General features: G+C 42.8%; 6 protein-coding genes across 6 annotated transcripts; 3 read left to right on the plus strand and 3 right to left on the minus strand.

Annotated features, from left to right (window-relative positions):
* Positions 1-1973: 1973 nt before the first annotated feature.
* Positions 1974-3550, minus strand: LAJ45_07953 (uncharacterized protein; the record flags this gene model as incomplete). The annotated part of the gene is made up of 8 exons (XM_046117507.1): positions 1974-2321; positions 2379-2503; positions 2559-2585; positions 2666-2713; positions 2764-3050; positions 3108-3206; positions 3260-3301; positions 3414-3550. 8 exons carry the CDS (start codon positions 3548-3550, stop codon positions 1974-1976), a joined length of 1113 nt encoding a protein of 370 aa, XP_045969156.1.
* A 411-nt stretch (positions 3551-3961) lies between these two features.
* On the plus strand, positions 3962-6860 carry LAJ45_07954 (uncharacterized protein; the record flags this gene model as incomplete). Its single annotated transcript, XM_046117508.1, has 6 exons — positions 3962-4084; positions 4207-4285; positions 4342-5807; positions 5868-6417; positions 6476-6732; positions 6786-6860. The coding sequence occupies 6 exons, from the start codon at positions 3962-3964 to the stop codon at positions 6858-6860; spliced, it is 2550 nt and encodes an 849-aa protein (XP_045969157.1).
* An 860-nt stretch (positions 6861-7720) lies between these two features.
* On the minus strand, positions 7721-8949 carry LAJ45_07955 (uncharacterized protein; the record flags this gene model as incomplete). The annotated part of the gene is made up of 3 exons (XM_046117509.1): positions 7721-8480; positions 8556-8847; positions 8907-8949. The coding sequence occupies 3 exons, from the start codon at positions 8947-8949 to the stop codon at positions 7721-7723; spliced, it is 1095 nt and encodes a 364-aa protein (XP_045969158.1).
* Positions 8950-10797: 1848 nt separating this feature from the next.
* LAJ45_07956 (uncharacterized protein) lies at positions 10798-13242 on the plus strand (the record flags this gene model as incomplete). Its single annotated transcript, XM_046117510.1, has 6 exons — positions 10798-10816; positions 10899-11101; positions 11182-11211; positions 11275-11546; positions 11609-12593; positions 12658-13242. The coding sequence occupies 6 exons, from the start codon at positions 10798-10800 to the stop codon at positions 13240-13242; spliced, it is 2094 nt and encodes a 697-aa protein (XP_045969159.1).
* A 2640-nt stretch (positions 13243-15882) lies between these two features.
* Positions 15883-16588, plus strand: LAJ45_07957 (uncharacterized protein; the record flags this gene model as incomplete). Its single annotated transcript, XM_046117511.1, has 5 exons — positions 15883-15985; positions 16103-16140; positions 16206-16263; positions 16326-16440; positions 16525-16588. The coding sequence occupies 5 exons, from the start codon at positions 15883-15885 to the stop codon at positions 16586-16588; spliced, it is 378 nt and encodes a 125-aa protein (XP_045969160.1).
* A 5241-nt stretch (positions 16589-21829) lies between these two features.
* On the minus strand, positions 21830-24005 carry LAJ45_07958 (uncharacterized protein; the record flags this gene model as incomplete). The annotated part of the gene is made up of 6 exons (XM_046117512.1): positions 21830-22694; positions 22760-23362; positions 23426-23519; positions 23574-23704; positions 23763-23863; positions 23925-24005. 6 exons carry the CDS (start codon positions 24003-24005, stop codon positions 21830-21832), a joined length of 1875 nt encoding a protein of 624 aa, XP_045969161.1.
* Positions 24006-24513: the final 508 nt, after the last annotated feature.

Below are 24513 nucleotides of genomic sequence, written 5' to 3' on the forward strand. Positions count from 1 at the left end.
TATATCGTCAAATCGTGGATGTGTCGGGTCACCAGCAAATCTAAATTAAATTTATTAGTTTCTAATTTTAATAAAAAAAACACCTTAGTTAAATTCAAATTTCTACTTACCTCCGCTTTTATTCTACGTAAAGTAATAACAAACTGGTATTGTCTTTAAATCCAGAATTCAGGTGAATATTCTGTAAAGAATCGACAAAAAATGATCGGATGGAATCTTATCGAACTAAGAAATATCGTCAGCAAAATAAACTAAATCGTAGATTTTGAATACATTTTGTTTTATTGTAAATTAAGCATGCAGTGAATTTCGGTAGAAGCATTCTCGTTGAATATTTGAGGCATCGTATCAAAAGATATTGTAGGCAGAGAGTTTGGAAATTGATTGTTTAACTAAAAAATAATGTGCGATCGAGAGTAACTTTAAACTTTAACTCTAACAATCAAAACTCTGACTAACACTAACAATAATAGAAAAACAACGTAAGATTTCCGTATTGGCAATAACATCATTAGCAATAACATCATTAGCAATAGCAATAACATCATTATAGGGAAAAAGCAATGTCCCTACCCGGATTCAATAGAAGGAGACAGTAAACTCCCCGATTCGCCACTAACAGCAATAGAGGAAAAAAACAATGTCCCTATCCGAATTCAATAGAAGGAGACAGTAAACTCCCCGATTCACCACTAATAGCAATAGAGAGAAAAAACAATATTCCTGCCCCCAAATCGTCACTAACAGCAATAGAGGGAAAAAGCAATGTCCCTACCTGAATTCAATAGAAGGAGATAGTAAACTCCCCGATTCGCCACTAACAGCAATAGAGGGAAAAAGCAATGTTCCTGCTCTTGAATCGCTACTAACAGCAATAGAGGGAAAAAACAATGTTCCTGCCCTCGAATCGCCACTAACAGCAATAGAGGGAAAAAGTAATGTCCCTATCCGAATTCAATAGAAGGAGACAGTAAACTGCCCGATTCGCTACTAACAGCAATAGAAGGAAAAAGTAAACTCCCCAAATCGCCACTAACAGCAATAGAGGGAAAAAGCAATATCCCTATCCGAATTCAATAGAAGGAAAAAGTAAGGTCCACGATTTGTTGCTTATATCAAGAAAAAATAATATTATCAAAATATTACTAATCAAACTACCAAGAAAAAGCAATCTAATACCTGGCCAATCAAAACCTTTAAATAACACATTGCATATCGGTATATCTATATACTTATTAGATATGTAGGGGGGGCTCCTTCCACCCCCCCCCCCTTCCTTTTCCAATCCCCAATCCATCCTTTCCACCTCCCCCCAGCTCCCCCTCTCCCCACTCCAGCTCCTCCTCCCACAAGCCGTCCACCTCGTCTACCACCTCCTACTCCCAGTCAGATCATATAATATCACTATTTCATTATATAGAGCTTTTTAATTTAATTATACAAAGATAAAGACTCAACGGTGCACTCTCATGCTCAAGTATTCTTAGTGTCATGCTCAAATATTTACACTCCCATGCCCAAATATTCTCAGTCCCATGCTCAGATATTCGCGATTACATGCTCAAATATTCGCAGTTTCATGCTCAAATATTGGTGTCGTGCTTACTAAACACCCATGTCGGTGTCGACCAATCAGACTGCAACAATCTACATAATAGAAGATGTACTACACATACCTACAAATGGTACCGGGTGTTGAGGGTAAGCTACACCCTAGTACATGTATGTAGCTTCAATGCTACTTATACATGTAGGTAAATACATTGTGCATTATATCTAGGAACAGTGCCAGGTCGCTCTTTTTTTTCCTTCCTACCTAATAAAAAGGTATAAGCTTGCAACCGCTCAACTCAAACGGGCAAAATCCAGAGTTGGAATTATACAGGGAGTAATTAGCTACAGCTTCCTTTAACAAAAATCCCATGAATTTCCTAGTATTATACAAAGTATCCAGCAGGACAAGGAAAGAAACTTTAACGGTAAAACTCAAACTTATCCGCCTCATTTCCACCCTTAACTTGACTACTGTAGGCATCCTCCAAATCGGCCTGGATGATATTGTACCTATTCTTTCTTACAGCTCTCAAACCCGCCTCTTGCATGATTGCAGCTATAATAGCGCCCGAGAGAGGGTCGTTACGGATGATGAGCGAGTCTAGGTCAACTTCAGGAGAAAGTGACATTTTGGATGCGATCGTAGAAAAGATGAGACGACGCTCACGACGGTCGCGGAGAGAAGGAAACTCAATTTTACGATCAAGGCGGCCAGGGCGAAGAAGCGCTGGGTCAAGAGTATCCGCGCGGTTTGTGGCCATGATAACCTTTGTCCTATTAGAAAATGTAGGACAGAGTTATTAGTCCCATGGGAGTATACTTACTTTAACGTTTGAGGTTTGATCAAATCCATCCATCTGATTCAACAGTTCCAACAGAATTCGTTGTACTTCACGATCTGCACCTGTTTGGGCATCAAAACGTTTCGTTGCGATGGCATCAATTTCATCTATGAAAATTATGGCGGGGGAGTTCTCTCTAGCCATGCGGAAAACGTCACGAACCATTCGAGGCCCCTCTCCAAGATATTTCTGAACAAACTCGGAACCCACAACGCGGATAAAAGAAGCAGTAGTACTATTTGCTACAGCCTTTACCAACATAGTTTTACCAGTCCCAGGAGGTCCGTAAAGTAGAACTCCACGTGGCGGATCAATACCTGCACAAAGTTAGTGTATGTTCGGCCCATAACAGATCATAGTAGCAAACCAATCTGCTTGTAGAGATCAAAATGGGTTAAGGGAAGCTCTACGGCCTCGCGGATCTCTTGCTTTTGCATATCTAAACCACCAACATCGGCGTATGTTACATCAGGCTTCTCATGTGCTTGGAGCATAGCAATGGAGGAATCTGCTTCTGGAGGAAGAATGTCGACAAGGGCATTTGAATGTCTGTGAAGCGCTACTGATGATGAAGGTTTCAGTAGTTCACGGTCAAGGGTAGACAGGATTCGGACGACGTAATTTGAACCCGTGGAGCTTTGAACGATGCCAGTACTAAAAAGAATAAGTTATCAGTGCCAAGGGATTTCATGGGACAAGTTAACAAGGTACTTTTGATCGATAGCCTCCATGAATTGCCCAATCACCAAAGGAACGCTTTGGATGCGTTTGATCTCTTCCTGCGCCCGCACGAGCTCCCTTTTCAGGCTCCTATCGTTGTAATCAGAATTTTGAGAAATAAGTTAGGAGAGTACCCGAAATACCTTTGCTCATCTTTGATATATTCTTCCTGTAGGCTTATATATCTATTTTGCCGCAGCTATCAGTTATCTATAACTCCACCAATCCATCAAGAAACCATAGATGGACGATCTGTCCATCATCCAGTCTCCATCATTCAGGAGTGAGTAGGCTTACTCAAGGTGTCGCTGAAGCCTTTTAAGCTTCGCATAGTCGTTGTTATCCGTGACCAAACTATTATCGAGGGTGGAAGCATAGGAGGGGTCGGCGAACGGTGAAGATGCGGGGCGTTTTTGAACGGCGACGTCTGCCATGACGAGCTTTATATATATTGAAGAAGTTTTGGTTGTTTTTGACGCTTTCTTGGAGGATGGTTGTGATGATGGGTAGATGATTGGGGTGTGGACGAAATAAAGGTTGAACGTTGCTCCGTGTAAAGAGAGTCTTGAAGCTATTCTTGAGTACTTGTGGTACCACCAGGCGCAGCACTGGGAACATGCAGTGTGACGACAAGTGACCAATCAAGTAATCAAGGGCTAAACGCCCCCCATACAAACCACATACTGTACTTATCCTTCTCTTCCTGCCTCGCTTTCCTCTTACTCTCTCGCCATCACGCCTACCTAGATTCACAGAATACTTCAACTTGTTTTCGGCATTACATAGGTCCCTTTTTTACTTGCTTACCTCGCTCCCCGGAACGCGTCTTGACGCAAATCGCCAAGATGGGCCAGGACACTTTGTTCCGCTCGTCGGAAATGTCGCTCGTACAATTGTATGTAGCGACAGAAATAGGGAGAGAAACCGTCAGTGAATTAGGAGAAGTTGGCTTGCTTCAGTTCCGCGACGTAAGTCCCCCACTATCAATATTTTTGGTGAATAAGGAGGAGGAGGTCGGGAAAACAACAAAAGCCGTGTATCCAAATTTAGCAGAGAAAGAGAATATATGCTAATCTTTTCGATTTTATAGCTTAACGCTGAAACCTCTGCCTTCCAGCGGACCTTTACCAAAGAGATTAGGCGGTTGGACAATGTTGAACGTCAACTTCGTATGCGCTCCCTGAACACTCTGCTCGGAATCGCGGTAAGGTATTAATAGTCGCAGGTTATTTTGCTTCTCAGATGGAAAAGAACTCTGTTCCAGTTCGCCCTGTCCAGGACAATGCAACCCTCACTGCTGCCCCAAGCTCTTCGGAAATTGATTTTCTTGCCGAGCGTGCAGAAGCCTTGGAAGCCCGGGTCAACCAACTAAACGGATCTTACGAAACGCTTCAGAAGAGATGGGTTGAACTCATAGAGTATAGATGGGTCTTGCGAGAGGCTGGTGGCTTTTTTGATCGCGCTCATGGCCAGGCGGATGAGATTCGTCGAGGTTCGACCGACGAGCCTTCTGCTCCTCTTCTTGAGGATGTTGAACAGTCAACCCCAGCTCAATACGGAAATCAGGGAGAGATGAGTTTCCAGACAATGAATATTGGATTTGTCGCTGGTGTTATTCGCCGTGATAGAATTTCGGCATTCGAAAGGATTCTCTGGAGGACATTAAGAGGAAATCTCTACATGAATCAATCCGAGATCGATGAGCCAATCACAGACCCAACAACCAACGAGAATGTTGACAAGAATGTTTTTGTAATCTTTGCTCATGGCAAAGAAATTCTATCAAAGATCCGCAAGATTTCCGAATCTCTTGGAGCCGACCTTTACGCAGTTGATGAAGATACGAACCTTCGTCGCGACCAGCTCCATGAGGTCAATAGGCGTATAGACGATCTTCAATCAGTCTTGCAAAACACTAAGAATACTCTGAATGCTGAATTGAGGACAATCGCACAAAATTTGGCAAGCTGGATGGTGATCATCAAGAAGGAAAAGGCTATTTATCAAACAATGAATCTATTCATTTACGATTCCGCACGGAAATGTTTGATCGCTGAGGGTTGGTTACCAACAAATGTTTTGCCCAAGATCCAAGAGCGTTTGCGGGAGGTTACTGTCCGTGCTGGATTACAAGTGCCCAGCATCCTAAACGAACTTAAGACAACAAAGACTCCACCAACCTTCCACAAGACCAATAAGTTTACTCTGGCATTCCAGACTATCGTTGATGCTTATGGTGTTGCAAAATACCGCGAAGTCAATCCAGGTTTGGCGACTATAGTAACCTTTCCATTCCTGTTCGCCGTCATGTTTGGTGACATTGGTCACGGAATCATCTTGACGCTCGCTGCCCTTGCTATGGTATGGTATGAGAAATCTCTTCAGGGAAAGAAAATTTTTGAGCTTTTCGACATGGCTTTCTTCGGACGATACATCATGCTGCTCATGGGTATCTTCTCAATTTACACAGGTCTTATCTATAACGACATCTTCTCTAAACCCATCACATTATTTGAGAGTGCTTGGGAATACCCCTCTCACTTCACGGAGGGTGACAACATCGAGGCAGTAAAGAAATTGGGCTATGCGTATCCTTTTGGTCTCGACTGGCAGTGGCACGGAGCAGAAAACAGTTTATTATTTACGAACAGTCTTAAAATGAAACTCAGTATTATATTGGGTTGGGCTCACGTGAGTTCAACGTCATTCCTTAGGTTTGGTCTTTACTAATAAGAGTTATTCCTATTTAAGATGACTTACTCTCTTTGCCTGTCACAATATAATCACCGGTACTTTAAATCAAGAATCGATACCTGGGGCAATTTTATCCCAGGGATGATCTTCTTTCAGTCAATCTTTGGGTACCTGGTTATGTGCATCATTTACAAGTGGACTGTTGACTGGCCTGCTCGAGAGCAACAGCCACCTAGTTTGTTGAACATGCTTATTTACATGTTCCTTTCCCCCGGAAATGTTCCAGAACAGCTTTATCCCGGACAGTCGGGAGTGCAGGTTATGTTGTTATTAATAGCACTCGTCTGTGTTCCATGGATGTTGATGCTCAAACCCTTATATTTAAGGTGGGAGCATAATAAGCATCGCGCAGCTGGATATCAAGGATTGGGTCAAGTCTCAAGGGTTAGCGCTCTAGATGACGATGATGAGGATGATAACGTCACAAGAGGAAGGGATAGTGTGGACAGCGATGGGTCTGGTCATGTACTCATCGCAGAGGAAATGAAGGAAGAAGAAGAGTTTGAATTTAGTGAGGTGGTGATCCATCAGGTTATTCACACCATTGGTAAGTCCTCTCAACATATCATACTCTACTTGAGGTCTTAAACTGATCGCAAATCCAGAATTCTGCCTGAACTGTATCTCCCATACCGCCTCCTACCTCCGTTTGTGGGCACTTTCTCTTGCTCATGCACAGCTCTCCATCGTTCTTTGGTCAATGACCCTAGCCATTGCCTTTGGGTTCACCGGTACCATCGGTATCATTGCAATCGTCATTTTATTCGGGTTCTGGTTTATTTGCACAATTGTAGTGTTAGTAATTATGGAAGGGACTAGTGCCATGTTGCATAGCTTGCGATTGCATTGGGTTGAGGCTATGGTACGTTCCTCTCTTTGGCATTTGTTCAATGTGGTTACTAACATACTTGGTAGAGCAAATTTTTCATTGGAGACGGTATTGCTTTCGAGCCTTTTAGCTTTAAGCTGCTGTTGGAGGAATCTGAGTAGTTCATTCTGCATGTTGCTTTCGAAGCATCCGCAAATCTTAAGGACAGTAGGGATATCATGATAGTGTTTAGTACGATACGAAATTGGTTTGGTTACTTTAAGGAACTCTGATAGGAGGGCTGCGTAGGGTTGCAGTGTATTTTAGTGAGGTTTTGCGTTGCATATCAAGTCATTTGTAAAATCAGAGTAGTTAATAGCAGCTATTGGCATCAAGCACAATTGCTTCCTATTCATATTTCTAATAATTTAGACCCTCTTACTCCCCCTGAAATTTGGTTACAGCGTGCAACGGGACAAAGGGCCCTACATGCATTAGATTCTTTCCCTAAAAGCACCAGCCAAGACCCTATATCGATTTTCTTGTTGAGTAGGTGGGTAAATTTGGTACCAGGAAAAACGAAGCAAATTATTGGTTGTAAATAATACATTCCGACGCAGGCAAGCTACATGTAGGTTTCTTCGGTCACATAATCGGAAAATTGCCGGAACATTTTCGGAGCATTTTCGAATTCTTGGAAACTGCTCCGGGAGACGGTCTAACCCCAACGCGGAAGACAAAGCCCACCCACATATATAAGAGCTAGATATGATCCCATATTTTGAACTTTCTATGCCTCCTCGCACCATGGCCTTCTCGCAACTTCATACTTTGTCACTCGACCTGAAAAACTCTCAAAATAAATGTGCGCGAAACAGTCCAAGGTATCAAAATGTTCATAATTCAAAAATAAAGTCGACGAACGAGATGTCATATCAACCCTAACACTAATTCAAATTATCGTCAGACCCAAATAACTCGTAAACCCATGAGCTAATCTAACGCCTCCATACTATAGTCATTACCCCGCTTCCTCTAGACCTTATCGGAGTGCGATATACTCGGCGACTGCCTTGATGGTTTTTAAAATCCTTATACAAAGCGGTTCGTTGCCCCACCTATCCGTGAGATTTCCAACCCTCGACGCCGGCACGCCATGGAACTGCCCCGTAATTATCTCCAATTGCTTCACAATTTCCAGCACTTTCATAGCTTCCTTCCTTATAGCAGTTCTAGCCATAATCTTCCACTGTTCAGGATCAAGTTGCATTGCTTGTCCATCGCCCATAACTACATATTGCGGATCGGTGGTAGCCTCTATAGACGCCAATACCCTATGGTAGAACTGACAAAGCAGTGGCAACTGAATTCCCAGCATCATTTGTGCGATATAGGTGGCCTGAACGTCTGAGTGACAGGACTCGCAGTTGAACGAAGTCTGAGTGGCTTGAAGGGCTGCATCTGATGTCTGGAGGACGTATGGGAGTGAGACAGAATGTGTAGGTGGTGGAATTCGAAGCATCGAAATTATTGAAAAAAAGGTAGACAAGCAAGAACATGAGGTTTGAAGTGGTCTTTCCTCTATTCCGGGGAAATAGGCCGCCAGTCCATCGCTAAAGACAAAGGGCTCCGCCGGTCTGTCCCTTAAATGGAAAGGCGAGGGCTCGCCTGTACGAAGACGGAGAGTAGAGTTACGGTTAGGAGGTGATACGGGGCCCTCAGACATCCCGAGAATCGCGCCTGCAGGTTGAGCTTCCAGGTCAAACAAACTATTAGGGGCTGCGCTCGGCTCGAAGGTTTCACTACACAAAGCGAGTAAACCGCCTGTTAATTCTACCCAAATACTCACAGTAGAAGATTTAAGGATAAACACTCACTAATTTAACCATTCAAACTGGTCCACAAAGAGTGTGCATGGAGGGTTACCTTGCTCGGGACCCACGATTTGATTTTGGTTGTGATGACGGTTGGAAGACGGTTCTACTATTGAAAGCTCCGCAGGTATCTGTGAAGAATACTGAGCCTGCTCATCATCTGCCGTATCGCCGCCTCTGCGCCTTTTCCGAGGCCTCCCCATAGGCTTCTGGATTGAGTACACGCATGCTACTTTATCTTTGTGGCATCGCTCGCAGCCAGACTGATTCCCCGAACATTTGAGCTTTCGCGCGCCTGCAGGATCATTTATTAGCTCTTCGATTCCACTTCAAAGACATTAAAGGGATACGTACGGCACTCATCGCAGGCAGAATGTTTCTTCGGTTCCCGTTCCATTGTCGGATGATACAAGAAATCACCACTGACTTCTAGAAGTTGGATTGTGCTCGTAATATCTTATTTTCCCAGCCCCTTCGTGTTGTCTGACAGGCTCCTCAATAAAGGCTTGGTAATGAGGGTTCTGGGATTAGTGGCTCCCTATTTTTATACACCTGTCTGTTGATCCAAAGAAGATACATGTACATAGATATGTAGGTTCATGTATTCTCACAGCGGTTTCATAACCGACCTGGTCCACAGGCAGATTGATTGAAGACTGAGAAGAGCAAATATATTGAGTAGACTTGGAGGCAGCCTTCATGCATTCAGGCTGTATACCAGTAAAGTCGCCCTCACCCAGTTTTAAACCTCTCTTTTCTTACTAAAACGTAGGTAGATGTGCACAGATTAAAAACTATCGCTCCCTTCACAGGGTTCCTCATTCATGATCATCTTGGCGACGTGTTGACAATAACATGATACATCTTCGGCTGCTACGCCCTTTTCCGACAGGGCTGTGCTTGTATGTACATACAGCTGACGCTCGGAAGGCCATCCGTCCGGGAAAGTGCTACCGGAGTAAGCAGTAGGTTGTGGAGTATTTACCAGTTACTATGCAGCCTCACAGCATCAGTAACAGTTGTCTGTACTGTATGTATGTGTATTATCTGGAGTTCAATCAAAGCAGTTTAGTCCCCCTCTTTAATCCCAGCACCGGTATCTATTGCTATTGGGGTGATAAAAATTCGGTGAAACACCTCCTCATAAGGCTGTGAATACACCTTCGATCGATGGTGATCATACGCTGCTATGATAGCTTCGATGGAATTTGGTAATTGGAGTTTATTTTTATACTTTGCCTAACTGCACAATTAGCGTGGACAACACATAGGCTCTGCAATACTTACTCTTGGGGAGAGCACGATTGACAATACCTATCTAACCTACATACCTTATATCTTATGTACTTGTATGTACCAGCGAGATGCCATTAAACCGTTAGATGCCGAGATAATAAGCCAACTCTGCGCCACAGACCCACGTTTTCAACCCCTTTGAATGTTCAAGGATGTCACATCTGCAGATATTTCCAAACTTGAAAAAAGCGAATGATGTTCACCGGAGGTGGTTGAACCCTGAGAACCCGTGTAACATTGTGGCGCATCGCAGATCTCTAGCTAGCTCGAGCTAACTTTCAATGTATGATTAATAATAGAACTAATAGAGTACATGTCCTCGAGTGATAAAGTGTGACCTATCACGCAAGCACTCTTCATATATTGGGATTGTATGAGTGTCTATAGATACGATATTAACGATTCGAGAACCTGTATCTTTTGGTCTCCCATAATCGAAGCCCAGTAATAAGAGAAGTTGATCATGAGATCTCGAGATCAACGTACATACCTGCTAAATTAAATCGTACACTGGCTATATCACGTGCCAAGATCATAGCCGGGTAACAGGTAGCAATGACGATATTGCATTTCAATAATACATGTATATAAGCTAGAATGTAGTAGAAGCTTCGCGATCGAATTCGGGTGATATATCATGAGCATTATTTTATAGCATATTTATACAGAGTTGGCCTCACTCTCCTGATGCGATTGAATCAAATCTTTTCTTTAACAGAAATTCTCGATCAAAATGCTTCCACAGTCACGTATTGCAGGTGCCGTTTTTCGTCCGTTGCTTCGAGTTCCACCACTCAAAGCAGTGATTCGAAATAGCTCAAAATCTCAATTACGACTTCCTTTATCAAAGATACTCTCAATCCCTCAAGTAAACTTATTACCTATAGTCTATACCAGGGGATATGCAAGTGGACGGGGTCCAGTGCATCCACCCGGTGGGACACATCGGATGAACGTTGGTGGTGGCGGTAAGTAGATATATCACCGTGGCCGCTGCATTATAATTTTGAGCACTTTTGCAAATATATTCATTCTAACGCCCAATATTAGACGAAAAAACAGCTCTGGAGCAGTTTGGAACCGATCTGACAGCTCGCGCAAGAGATGGAAAATTAGATCCAATCATTGGCCGTGATGCTGAGATTAAGCGGACAATCCAAGTTCTTTCCCGGCGGACTAAGAACAATCCTGTTCTTATAGGAGCTGCCGGTACGGGAAAAACTGCAATTCTTGAGGGGCTTGCACAGAGAATAGTTCGTGGGATGTTCCTGAGAGTATGAAAGAGAAAAAAGTCATCAGCTTGGACCTCGGTCGGTTAATTGCCGGGGCGAAGTTCAGAGGAGATTTTGAGGAGCGATTGAAGGTAATGAATAATTCGATTGTAATCATTATCCATGTAATGTGGCTAACTGTATTTAATATATAGGGTGTTCTAAAGGAAGTCTCTGAGTCTCAGGGAAAAATCATACTTTTCATTGACGAGCTTCATACACTTTTGGGTCTCGGAAAAGCGGAGGGATCAGTTGATGCTTCGAACCTTCTCAAACCCCAACTCAGTCGTGGTGAGCTTCAATGTTGTGGCGCAACAACATTGAATGAATATCGTCAAATTGAGAAGGATGCGGCACTGGCCAGGAGGTTTCAGCCCATAATTGTCGAGGAGCCAACAGTTCAAGATACAATAACTATTCTTCGAGGGTGAGTTATTGGCTCTTTGAGGTTAATATGATGTTTTCGCTAATTTTGCATAAAAACCATAGGATCAAAGATCGATACGAGGTTCATCATGGTGTTAGGATCACTGACAGTGCGTTAGTAGCTGCGGCGACTTTGTCAAATAGATATATTACGGACCGTTTCCTCCCCGACAAGGCCATAGACCTAGTTGACGAGGCTGCATCCGCGCTCAGGCTTCAACAGGAATCTCGCCCTGATGAAATACAAGAGCTTGATCGTGCGATTCTGACGATCCAGATCGAACTCGAGTCACTCCGGAAAGAGGAAGATGTTGCCTCTAAAGAGCGAAAAGAGAGACTCGAGCAAACTTTGAAGGAAAAACAGGCAAAGGTCAATGAACTTATCAAAGTATGGGAGAAAGAAAAGGCGGAACTTGCAGAGATCAAGAACACCAAAGCAGAACTCGAAAAAGCAAGGTTAGAGCTTGAAAAGTATAGGAGGGAAGGTAATTTTGGGAAAGCCAGCGAGCTGCAATATTCAACGATCCCGCGCCTGGAAGCAAAACTCCCAAAGGATGGCGATTCATCCTCAAAACCATCTCTTCTTCATGACTCAGTTGATGCAGAAGATATATCCCGCGTTGTGTCCAAGATCACCGGAATTCCTACAACTAAATTGATGTCTGGGGATGTCGAGAAATTAATTCATATGGAAGATGCTCTGAGAATGAAAGTCAAAGGCCAAGATGAAGCCCTCAAGGCTGTGGCGGATGCTGTGAGGCTCCAGCGTGCCGGTTTGGCGAGTGATAACCGTCCTACTGCTAGCTTTATGTTCCTGGGTCCTACAGGTGTTGGTAAAACAGAATTGTGCAAGAGGATGGCCGAGTTTTTGTTTTCCACAGAGAACGCTGTCATACGATTTGACATGAGCGAGTTTCAAGAGAAGCACACAGTTAGTAGACTTATTGGGAGCCCAGCAGGATATGTCGGGTATGAGGACGCTGGGCAGTTGACGGAAGCTGTGAGAAGAAAGCCATACGCAGTCCTGCTGTTTGACGAGTTTGAAAAGGTAGTCCTCTCTAATCGCAATTTTTTACCAGAGTATATATACAGTGTTCTAATTATTTTAAAAGGCTCACAGGGACATTTCATCATTGCTTCTTCAAGTTCTTGATGAAGGTTTCCTGACCGATGCCCAAGGCCGCAAAGTCGACTTCCGTTCTACGATAATAGTATTAACGTCCAATCTTGGTCAGGACATATTAATCGATGATGCCACACCTGAAGGCCCTATTACCCCCGAGACGAAGGCGAAAGTCATGGAGATAGTTCAGCACACATACCCCCCCGAGTTTCTAAACAGAATAGACGAGTTCATTGTGTTCCAGAGGCTTTCCAGGGAAGCCATAAGGGATATCGTTGATATACGTCTTAAAGAGCTACAGGAAAGATTGCTGGACCGACGAATCACACTAGATGTAGATCCGGAGGCAAAAGAGTGGTTAAGTAAGAATGGTTACGACTACAGATATGGAGCTAGGCCTTTGAATAGGCTTATTAGCAAGAAGCTTCTGAACCCACTCGCAGTTAAGTTGATTCGTGGCGAGATAAGAAGCAATGAAACTGCCAAAGTTAGGGTCAAGGAAGGTGGCGAGGAACTAGAGGTTTTGGCAAATAGGGAGATCGAAGAGGGCGGGTCACGACTTGGAAAAGTGTGATGTTGCTAATATTATAATATGTATTATCAATGTGCATTGGTTCTCAGTACAACAGCCGATTTACAAAGTGGTCAAATTTTTCTTTAACGATTTCTACACCTCCAACCGGTTTGGGATATGGGTTGATGTACGGGTGTTTAAATCAATACGAACTACCAAATTCTCAGGGCTTTTTTTATATTATGTATGCGTTAATTCTATTAAATGGCTGTATCAATTGGCAACACAAGCATAACATTATATATAGCATATATTGTGTATCAATAAAGTAAATATTCGTATGATCACTAAGTAATAATGTTGGCCATTGACCTAGAATATCGAGGTCAGATACCGCATACACATACGCCAGCACATTTATTCATGAGGTCTAAATCAAAGTCCACACGTATTCCTATATTAAGCTGGGCGAGTTAGAAAATCCATCATAAGTACATGTAGTACATATGTACTTTCAGATAAGTAACAGATGTATACGTAGCTCGGTACCTGTTGATGTGATATGATATCTCAAATACTACAGGATGAATTATGTGTATGCGATCTAGCCGTACACGTGTGCGGGCCGCAAACACATCACCTACCCCAGCTTTTCAAAATGTCATAGTATATAGACTACATGCAACTATATCTACTTCGAGGTTCAAGTTTGCTTTTTATTGGGATTATACCATACATTCGGGGCAAATCAACGTGGAGAGACCAGGGAAATGCCATTTATCCCAATGTGCACCCACATAATAATGGTAAACATAAAGTGCTTTCATGTACGCCGATGATCATGGTTTTGAATCGGCCGATTACGCCGGAGTTATCCGCTGGAATTTGGGTTATTGCAATCCGGAATTCGTTGGCAAATTTATAAGTGCCTGCAACTGTGATTAGAAAAATCTAAAAGGAGTGGTCATTTCGGCGAGGCTGTGTCTAGCGAGAAATACCAAATTAAAAGCACTTTAAAATTTTGAAGATCGGGGAACGTGATAAAACCACCTTGGGGCGAGCATTACTAGTGCTATAGTACCACAGCTATATTAAAGTATCTCTGGGACTTTTCTTTGTGATTTTATAAAATCAAAACTGGAATGTGTTCACCGAATTCTAACTATGCTGCTCATCAAAAACTGAGTCATGATAAATCACTCGGTAGTCCTATTACTCAATTTATCAACGATCATTACACGTAGGTTGATCTATGATTGAGTTGTTCAAGCAATAATTCTCCGGAGTAATTATTAATGTATTATTACGACAACTATATCACGCATTGTTGAGCGCATATTCATCTACATACATAGTTGTACTTTATGCTCGTATGTTTTTGTAAATAAGTACAAGTAGCAGTATGCGCCCGCTTTTCTTAGATCATCCAGCTGGTACATGGTCATGGTCTCGTGTAGAAAACCCTCCAACGACATGCATGACGTGTGACCTATATCTATAGATATGTACGAGTTTGGGAGGGAGAGTAACATAATATAAAAGTTCTACGCTTTGAAATCTGAAGGAGGTAGATCATCAACTGAACTTTCAGCAACCGAGTCGGGTACGGTTTTATGGTACCCAGGCCGGTACTTGGGTAGCAAAGATCCCAAGAGCTAGTTAACCCTATATAACTACAATCCATCATATTTAGCGATTTAAAAGGAGGTAATGATACCTAGCCGTCGGATTCCAGGGCACCTGGCGCATATGTACATACATGTACGTATGCACGCATATTGGGTTTAAGGAAAATCGTCAAGCTAGCACAACGTGGAGGCTGTATGGTGTGCCTACCTCGAAGTGAAACGCTGAGTAGGGTGCCGGTCTATATTTAAGAACTGTATTTAAACCCCCTTACGTATATGCGTGCACATGCTTAAGTAAACAAACCTAGGGCCAAGAAACAGCTCGGCATAAAGGTTTCTAGTACATGCAGTGCGCGCCTTCATATATCCTGTGATAGGGTGTACGTGTACTGGTAGTACATACACACCGGTCAACTCATGAAGAGGAAATTATTTCCTAGCTAGTATGTGTAGTCCATCCTACACATACATGGGGTGAGTTGTCGAATATTTAATAGTGAGAAACTGATTAGGCCCTTTTCAGTTGCAGGAAAAAATAGGAGTACTGGAAGATACGTGGTGATGATAAACGTCGCTGAATTCATAAAGTTGGTAACATGGCCATGGAGTTCCACTTATAAGAGAAACAATTTCCAGTAAAGAATATTCGCTTTTTATTGAGGTGGTTATCCTGGCTTGCCTAAAAACTGGTTACATAAGACAGGGTTGGGTTTAAGTGCGACCTTTAAGGGATCGGTGATTCGGTATATCCCGTTCAACTACCGCCAAAACTCGAAAAATTGGCTATCTCCGGCCAGGGATTATCACTCGAGTGATTGGTTGAATGGCATCGATCTGCATCAGAAGTTTCCCATACAAGTAATTTTGATCTCTGGAAGCTAGCCAATTTTTCGAGTTATGGCGGTAGTATTTAGATTAGAGTAGGAGATGGGGGGGCTTTTCTTGGCAGAACCCCCGCCATCTGTCCATACCGACGTAACATCACCTCAACCCCTTGACATATCTTTCAACAAGCTTAAAGACCCTCTAAATTAAATAAAGAAGAACCGATCCAGGCACCAAAGACTTGAAAATGTCGGCTCCAGAACCAAAAAACTTCGCGCCTAAGCAGCCAGTCGCCCTTGCACCACCCAAAGAGGACCCTATCTCTGTCGAGCACTTAGCAAAATGTAGTGGTAGGTACCCAAGAACAAAAGAGCTCTATAACAACCAAACTTGGTCTATGGGGTCATCTATAGACAATACTATATAATGCCTTTTGTCTACTATTCAAGTTTCTAATGCTCTGATAGGTGCTAATCCGGATTATCCCACATACGTTGCCATTAAGGTTTGCATATCATATTTTATCACCTCCTATGAGATACAATAGCTAATTGGGGGAAATTTCGAAAGGGGACTGTTTTTGATGTAACAGGAAACAGTAGCTACGCCCCGGGAGGCGCCTATCACGGTTTGTCATCCCCGAAAGGCCTCTCGTTGTACCCGAGCTAATTATCTATCACTTTTCACTAGTTTTCGCTGGTAAAGACGCATCTCGTGCGCTGGCCAAATCGTCTGTCAAGGAGGAGGATGCTCTTCCTGAATGGTCAGATCTCTCTGAAAAGGAAAAGGGTGTTTTGAATGACTGGTATGAGAATCTTGCTTCGAGCCCTTGTTTATGCCTTGTGCACACACTGACATTTATCTCAACACGATTTTTTTGTATCGCCAGGTTTACTTTCTTCAGCAAGCGCTACAACATTGTTGGAAAGGTTACTGGCGCTTCTAACCTTTAGATCATAAGCCAAAACACCTTACTTGAGTTATGTATGTGAGAATATCAACGTGTTCTCGATTTCATTGCAATACCAATAATAGGAAGCATATAACTATGAAAGAAATCTTGGTGATATGTCTAATATCTTTGAGTCCGGCGAAATGCTATGTACCAGTTTAATTGTGCGGATTCTTAGCACAAAGAAGGCGTATGCAGGATATCCGTTGCATTATCTGTGTCCACGTGGGTTAGGCGACATCTAAAATCTCCCGTCAATTATGGCAACTTTTCGCATAAGAGTTCCAATTTTGACATTTTGCAAGGTCTTCGAAGAGGAGACATTCGCTGCCTTCATCGTAAGCTAGGTTTTGTATCCTGACCTATGAGTTTGTGAAAAAACAGCAGGAAGGCTTGATTAGCAGCAAGGGTCACTTTTTATATAAAATCTGTATTACATATACGAATACTTAGGCATTCAGTAAAAGGCTGTGACACTTTTACTGAACGCCTAAGTAGTCTGGAAACGAAATTTGAATACCGTATTCATGCTGCGTTTCAGAGGGACTGTGGGTACCGATTGCCTATTGTGGCAACTCACATCAATAAAGAAAATCCTGGGGTAGATAAGTCATTGTCCCTTGGATAGACTTAAACTCGCAGCCCCCTTGGTCTAATACCAACCATATTTGGTAGTTAAAACTAACTTTTAATTAGCTCTGTGGCTACATTTAGGTACATGTACATGTATCTCATATCATCACCCGTAGTGTAAAAAGCAAATTTTTTTACCTGACTAAGTTTATGCACGGACAGTTTTAAGCGTACAGCGGGGGGGAAAATTATTATAGAAGTATGGGAAGAGTCCTGTTTTTAGACCCCTGTTTCTACAATAATTCCCCCCCCCCCCCACTGTACTCTAGTACGTACACCACTACATGTAACTTAACTATCATGTTTCCTTGAGAGTTCGCCCCCATAAATACATAGAATTTAGTACGAGCCAATATTCGGAGACTACATGTAGTGTTCTTGATGCATCTTGTTGTTGCACAATTATAAGTAAGTTACAATCCAGCGATGTACAGCGGTAGGTAATAAGTGATGGAACACAGCGATACCTGTTTTGGTAAAACGCCACCAACATTTGGTGTTTGTACTCCCAGGGCGTTCCATCACTTATTACCTGTCGCTGTGCCTACATATCCTTAGTGCTCTCAAACCTTGCAGTCATGCATGTGTACATGTGTTTTGGTTAGTTGTTCATAGTACTTGGTAGTTCCTTCCTATATATAAAACAGGGAGTTCAGATCGTGGCCAATTAGATCTATCAAAATTCACGGCGGGCGCCTGACCCGGCCGTACGAGTATGCAGGAGATTTCGCCAGCAAAAAGAGCGAATGTAACAAAAGCATCTAATAGGTCATCTGAAAATGTTGTGTAAATCCTTGCCCATTGTTATTTGCTAAATCCTTTCCTCTAGATGCTTAGCCCATGAGTCTTCCCGTCAGATCTTATCCGGCCGCACTGCATGGCCGTTGTCGATGTAATTTCCCCTGTTCCCCTGCTTCGTCATACCAAGGACAAACATGCAAAAGAAATAAATAAAAATTCAATTAAAAGATGCATCGAAAATAATAAGACCAGTAAACAATCATTCATATCAAGGCTTGCTAACAAACAGTTCATGGATTCAGTGCAGAGAGAGTTTAGGAAAACAATTTTAATTCAACGGAGTTCATGGCTAGTATAAAAACTACCATTCATATAAACCTCTATCCCTCAGGCCCAGGTTCTATTCCTTAAGTCTTGCAATCGGAGCATTTCTCTCCTTCAACCCTTTTTTCGCGTTTGATGGCTGCTACTCCCCAGCATTGGTGGAAGGGATCGTTTCGAGCAAAGTGGCAGTAGGACATGAGGCGGAGTTTGGTGTGGCTACACTCCTCATAGATGATCTTTTCGTAATTGCACATTTCCAAACGTATAAATGTGTTGGAAGGTATTCGAAAGAAGGGGTATGATCAAGAGTCTTGGGACTTTTTTGTGTAGGAATTATGATTGACTAGGTGTTTGGTATTGGGATATGGAGGAATTCGAGAGATGAGGAAAGGAAAGTGATTGTGGATAAAGAGGTCTTTAATACAAATTCAATCAACCAAGTCGAGGTAGAGACTCGCGGATCTCAAGTTGGAACGAACGGGAATGCACTCAGACGTATTTGGAGGCCTGGAAGGCGTTTTAATTTGGGGTTTATCATATGAAGAAAATAATTAGGTGGGCAGTGAAGGTAAAGGATCAGAATTCGAGTAAACGACTTTCAAACAAAAACCTGAATCTCCACTTTCCCCAGGAATTGAAATGACAGCTAAGAGCCCTCACTTTGGACGGATTTTAAAAAACTCCGCATTACATACTATCACTGACGTTACCCTCATTATTTGTACAGTGGCGTACAAATCTTTCGCGTACGGATATACGTCTCCGGGTCGTCCTGAACACCAATTGTTCTAATGGGGGTTTCATCATAGCAACGAACACGATTTAATTTTGCAGTTATATAGGTTGCGTATAGGTATAGCGAACATGGGGATAAGAGTTCACTTGGCATAAAGCCTGAAATGGGCCAGTTTAGTTGATCATTTCAAGGGCCATCATCCCCAGTATGTACTTAGCTGCAACTGATCATGATCATGATATATATGTCTAAGTATGAATATTATTTATTTATTTTTGAGAGAATACGAGCTCTTGAACACGCAATACGCAGAAATGCACTTCTAGACTTACCATAAATTAAGCTACTGAATTAAACTGCTGGATTCATCATTTGCAGTCAGTTCGTCAAAAAAACTACGGTTGATGTTTGAAACAGAAGCTCCACTCCCGCTGCATCATGGCAACCAAGGCCTGATCTACTTTGTTGTATAAACTGAGGTCCGGGCCTTATCGGTTCTCTCTCTATATCATTGTACCGGCCGGCCCTGATTGTGAGTACCTACTACGTGTATGGAAACCAAGGACTTACGGTTGATAAATCAAGGGCATGTTCAAGAAAAGATGGATACCTATACTTCACGAGAGCGCATTTTAGGCTGGTAAGAGGCAAGATTAAGGAATTTATGTCAGGCATGTGAATTAAATATAAAGCACGTTATCCATCATATTTTGTATCATTGGTTCTGTAGTAAGTATTCGTTGGGAATTAGAACTATTATTGGGCTGGGCAGCTAGCGCCTGCTTGACGATCGCACGACCGTCATTCACTGCCTCATGCACGTGGTGTCGAGGGATTCTGGAGCTCGCAATTTTCTTATATCTATATCACATCTCTTCTCACTGGAGACTTTAAACTGCTTCATCACTCATTTTCTTGCCTGATATTATCAAAGAAGCCGCTGAGTTTCGCCATCATGATCTCGGATATGGGCTGGTTTTCGCACGTATCAGAGGGTAGTCTTGGGCGGTGGGTATGGCGGGAGTTGCAATACCAGTGAAGCAGAAAGCCTAGGACGAAACGTGGTTTCGGCATTGCCGGCGCGCGAAACCATGGTGTCAATCAAGCAGCCTTGGAGATTAAATTCTGCAGGGGATATCTTAATTTTTCCTTCTTTTCTTTCTTTTCCCGCAGTCATGCTTTATCACTCCATGCTCCGAAGCTGCGCCGACACTGGTCGATCGGTGATGCCACACTAGGGTCGATTGAGCTAACTTCTTGAACATCGATATCACAATGTAAAATGCGAAGAAATATATAGTAAAAAGAAGTTCTTTTCTCGAGCCCAATCTCAAATCTAGCCTTTGGAATCACTGGACCGTTGATTAATCCTCACGATTGTTCTGCTCGGGTATCCCTGTAGACTAGCTGGTAGGCAGGAGTTGAAGGCCGAAACTAGTAGTTCTCCGGCCCCCTAAGCTTTCAATACTTATGTGCGTCCCCCCTCATGCGAGTGTTAAAAAGCCACATATTTTATTAGTAAATACTAGCCACAAATTTTGTCTCACCAAGGAGGCCAGCATGTCTCGAGTAGAGTTTAATAGGATTTCCACCAACCACCCCCTTGGGAATTTCCCGAGAAACATCCACCTTCCACAGATATATATAATCTTATCCATAAACTGTAATAGGTAGCCTCGAGCGGAGGCCGACCCAACATAAATTTCTCTATGAATATATAAATACATGTAGTATACATTGTGGATCACTAGCTATGAACCAATAATCAGCAAGATACGAAAAGGCCAGTCTTGGTGAGGTGCTTTTCAATGTGATGTCGAGTATCATCTTGCCTTGCCTGGCTCGTAAAACTTTGAAAGTTTTGTATCTGGTATCGCTGAGTGGAGGGACCGGTTACCCCACCGGGAGGTCTTGGACATGCATCGCAACATTAATGCTAGTATGAAACATGAGATATCACTCACAATTTTTATCCCTCGTAGTAACGTTTCTTAAATAGGTAACGCGCTATCTGTATTACTAATTCGTCGTGTATTAACCTTAAACTTACATAAAAGGTGAAAATACGCTGCCGCATAATCTCATTACCACCCAGCAATACGTGTAGCTCGATGCATAGGAAAACGAGGACCTACATGTATCCCTTGGACGAATGAGACATTGGAATATCTCTCCCATGCATTAGCGTGCTCTATATAGGAAGTGATTGACTGAACTTAAGGCAGCATCCTGCGAAATATATGGTATACTAGCGTAATATAAAGACTGGCTAACGTAGCAAGCTGTTTATCCAAACGTTTTCTTTCCAATGTCTCACTCTTCCAAGGGATAGCCACCGCTCCCACGCGTATAATATGCATCCGAGCTCCATGGGGTTCAAGCAAGATGGAATAGGCCTAGTTACTTAGTACCTACATGCTTCAGATGTTTCATTAGAAACACATACTAGACGCCAAGTACCAGCAATGATACACATGTAACCAGCGGTAAGATGGTCATAGGCTCGTGATGAGACTAAGATGACCATCATGGCGGTTGTTATATCACTTTTTTCTTTTTTTCTCTTTTTTTCTGAAGAAAAAAGAAACCCCCTTTTTTCTTGTTATTAAAATTAAACTAAGATGATTGGGGCGTAGGATGAGGTGGGGGTAGAAACAAATGAATGCACGACTTGATAAATATGCACTTGTACTGCAAGATAGAAGAGATAAATGCAATCAGATAAATAAAATACATAGAGAACTTTCAGTTAAGTTAAGTAGAGCCTCAACAATGATTATCTCGACTCAACTACAGAAAGTCTTCCTCTCAGCCATATCGATAGAATGCTACGTTGCCAAAATCCGCAGTTGCAATATGTGCTGAAGGGTTATACTCTGGTTGGGAACTATCTGTCACCGGGAGAGACCATTCGTATGGAAAGTGGGGTGCTGATATGACTGATTCCGGAGGAGTGACTAGATTCTCTAGCTTTTGTTGAAACCGCCTTGATATCATGTAAGTTGATTCTTCCCGAAATCTATCCCTTAAGGTTTCGACTTCTTGCCATCGAACAATCATTGAGGTCAGAACGAACGTAATTGCTTTTATTGTTTCAAGGGCGGACTCTATATTCGAGTCATCTATGAGGGCATGTTCGCTATGCCACACTGCGTGGAGAAAGTTGTTTCCTATGAAGTATGTGCGAAGGGCATCGTGATACGTGTAAACAAATCGAGCATTGGAATCTTGGAGTATGTTCCGGAATCTCCGTGCGTAATTGACGCAATTATTGAAGATTTGGACCATCGCTTCGTCGCAGGGACGTGGGATCTTTGGACAAGGGGCAGCAACATAAACATTGAGGTAATACCATTCAAGATAGAGCCAGTCTTTGGTAGATTGATTAATCGACTCGGGCATTGTGTCTTTCCAAACCTTCAACATTTCTGTCCTTTGTCTAAAGTATGGCTTAGGGTCTTCGATGGGAATATTCCCAGAAAGATGCAAGTTTTGATACCACTCAGATTGAAGTTTCCGTAACTCAAAGAGTTTTGTGGCAGCAATCATCGGTGTAAGTGTACCCCTGACATATATTCTTTTAGCGACATCTGGATTAGCTGCCCTGGGTAGCTCTACTAGGACAGAGTCATCTGAAAAGGTGACCGGCCGCTGGAGGACCATGCTTATAGACCTATACCACAAACTTAAGCCCCAAACCAAACCAATACAGTACTCAGAGGTAACCCACAAACTCACCTATCCAAGGTATAAACACAGTAGAAAATCCTTCTTCGTAAATCAACATCAGATTTCTTCCTCGAATTCTTCAGAGGTTCTTGGTGAAGACCAATATCAATCATTATCCTCGACGCAGTTCCTATCAAATACCAGCTATTGAAATGTGCCGGCTCTAGCATTGAGTATTGAACTAGTAGTAGGGTTGCTTGAACTCCCGTGACCCCACTTGGCGATATGACAGAATCCGCATGTTCTAAGGCAGACTTGACAAAACAAGCAGCATTATGTGCTGCTACCGATTCTCTCCTTTTCGATAAGGACATTGTTCCTATCGCAAGAACCATATATACTGTATAAACATCAAAAGGACTGCAAGCTGCTTCATCGCGATAGACTGAATTTACTGCCCCAAAGAAACTGGATTCATTGAGGCAGGGGAGTGTCGTGAATATCTTGTCAAAATAATGCTGTATCAGTTGCGTTGCTACATGTCGTTCAGGCAATCCAGCCTTGGGCTTTGATTCGATCACTTTTGATGCAGCAGAAGCTTTTAGCATAAGTTTTGCAAAAGTCATGCTTTTAGTGAATCCATAAAAATCTCTTGTTGTGGCATTGATAGCCCTAGAGATGTCAGGCATAGTGGTCAGCTATTTGTCACAAGTGCGATGTGGGTAATTTGCGTACATATACCCCAAATCCGCAACCAATTCTTCAATCTCGTTCTCATCATCTCGCTTCCCAGGTTTATTTGATGTTACGGCAGGTGTCTCTGGCCGAACTTCGCGGAGATTCAGCCAAATTCAATGATGGGGATATAAATGGCTTCAAATACCTTCAGTTTGACCGATTACTGTTTGGGGCTCATACTGGGATTCCAGCATGGAAACCGAGCCTCTCCGGCCATCCATAGCTGCAAGTTTCTTTTCGAGTTTTTCTACCCTTGATTCTAGGGAGGCCATATAGCTAAAGGATTTATCAGAATATTTAAGTCTCGAGATGTATTGCCAGAGATGATGGTTACCTGCGTTCCTTGCCTCTCGCAAATTGATCCCCCCCACCAGTGCATTCGTGAACCTTACCAGACTTTTCACAAGCAGTACAAGCAGGTAGTTTTCCATCGCACTAGCTTTTTGGTTAGCAGACTTCCGAGTTCCGTTGACTGGGCCATGGAAGTTTGTTGAACCTTCACTTTTGCGCTCCTACATCGTGAGCACGCGCTTACAGGCCTGCTGACTCGCAATAATGGCGAACTTAAAGAGTCCATCGATAAATAGCAGATGATTTGAGTTAAATATATTCGAAGCTCAAGTAGTGTTGCTTGCTCAAGGGAGTGTCCCCCGCACTCTTCTCAAGAACGGCTGTCAGTGTCAGATTAAGAATAAGCTCAGCAAACCCATCACTGGCAGGGGTGTCAATCAATCAGTACAGTAGGTTGTAGCTAACGCGGGCGGCGTACTCAGGGCGGTTTAGGTTGTTGCCGGGATACACACTCCTAAAACAAGGATTCTTAACTTCTTTGGCTCTCGCATTCTGCGCTTTCAGCTAGTACGGGATGTCATGCATACCGTGGATCGTGTTCCTGCGAGAGCAGGAACTTTTAGCCACTCTGGAATTATGGCTTGCGTTGAAAGCATTTGCCATAAATAGGAGTGTATAGAAATCCACTTGTAAGGTGGAGGGAGGAAGACCTTACCCAGTAACCTCATCTCATGAGGGTCTTGGATAAGAATATCTATTAGTGGGTATTTAAAACTTATAATAGCTGTAATGCG

The sequence above is a fragment of the Morchella importuna genome (assembly GCF_003444635.1).
Source record: "Morchella importuna strain M04M26 chromosome Unknown Morimp01GS027, whole genome shotgun sequence".
NCBI lineage: Eukaryota > Fungi > Ascomycota > Pezizomycetes > Pezizales > Morchellaceae > Morchella > Morchella importuna.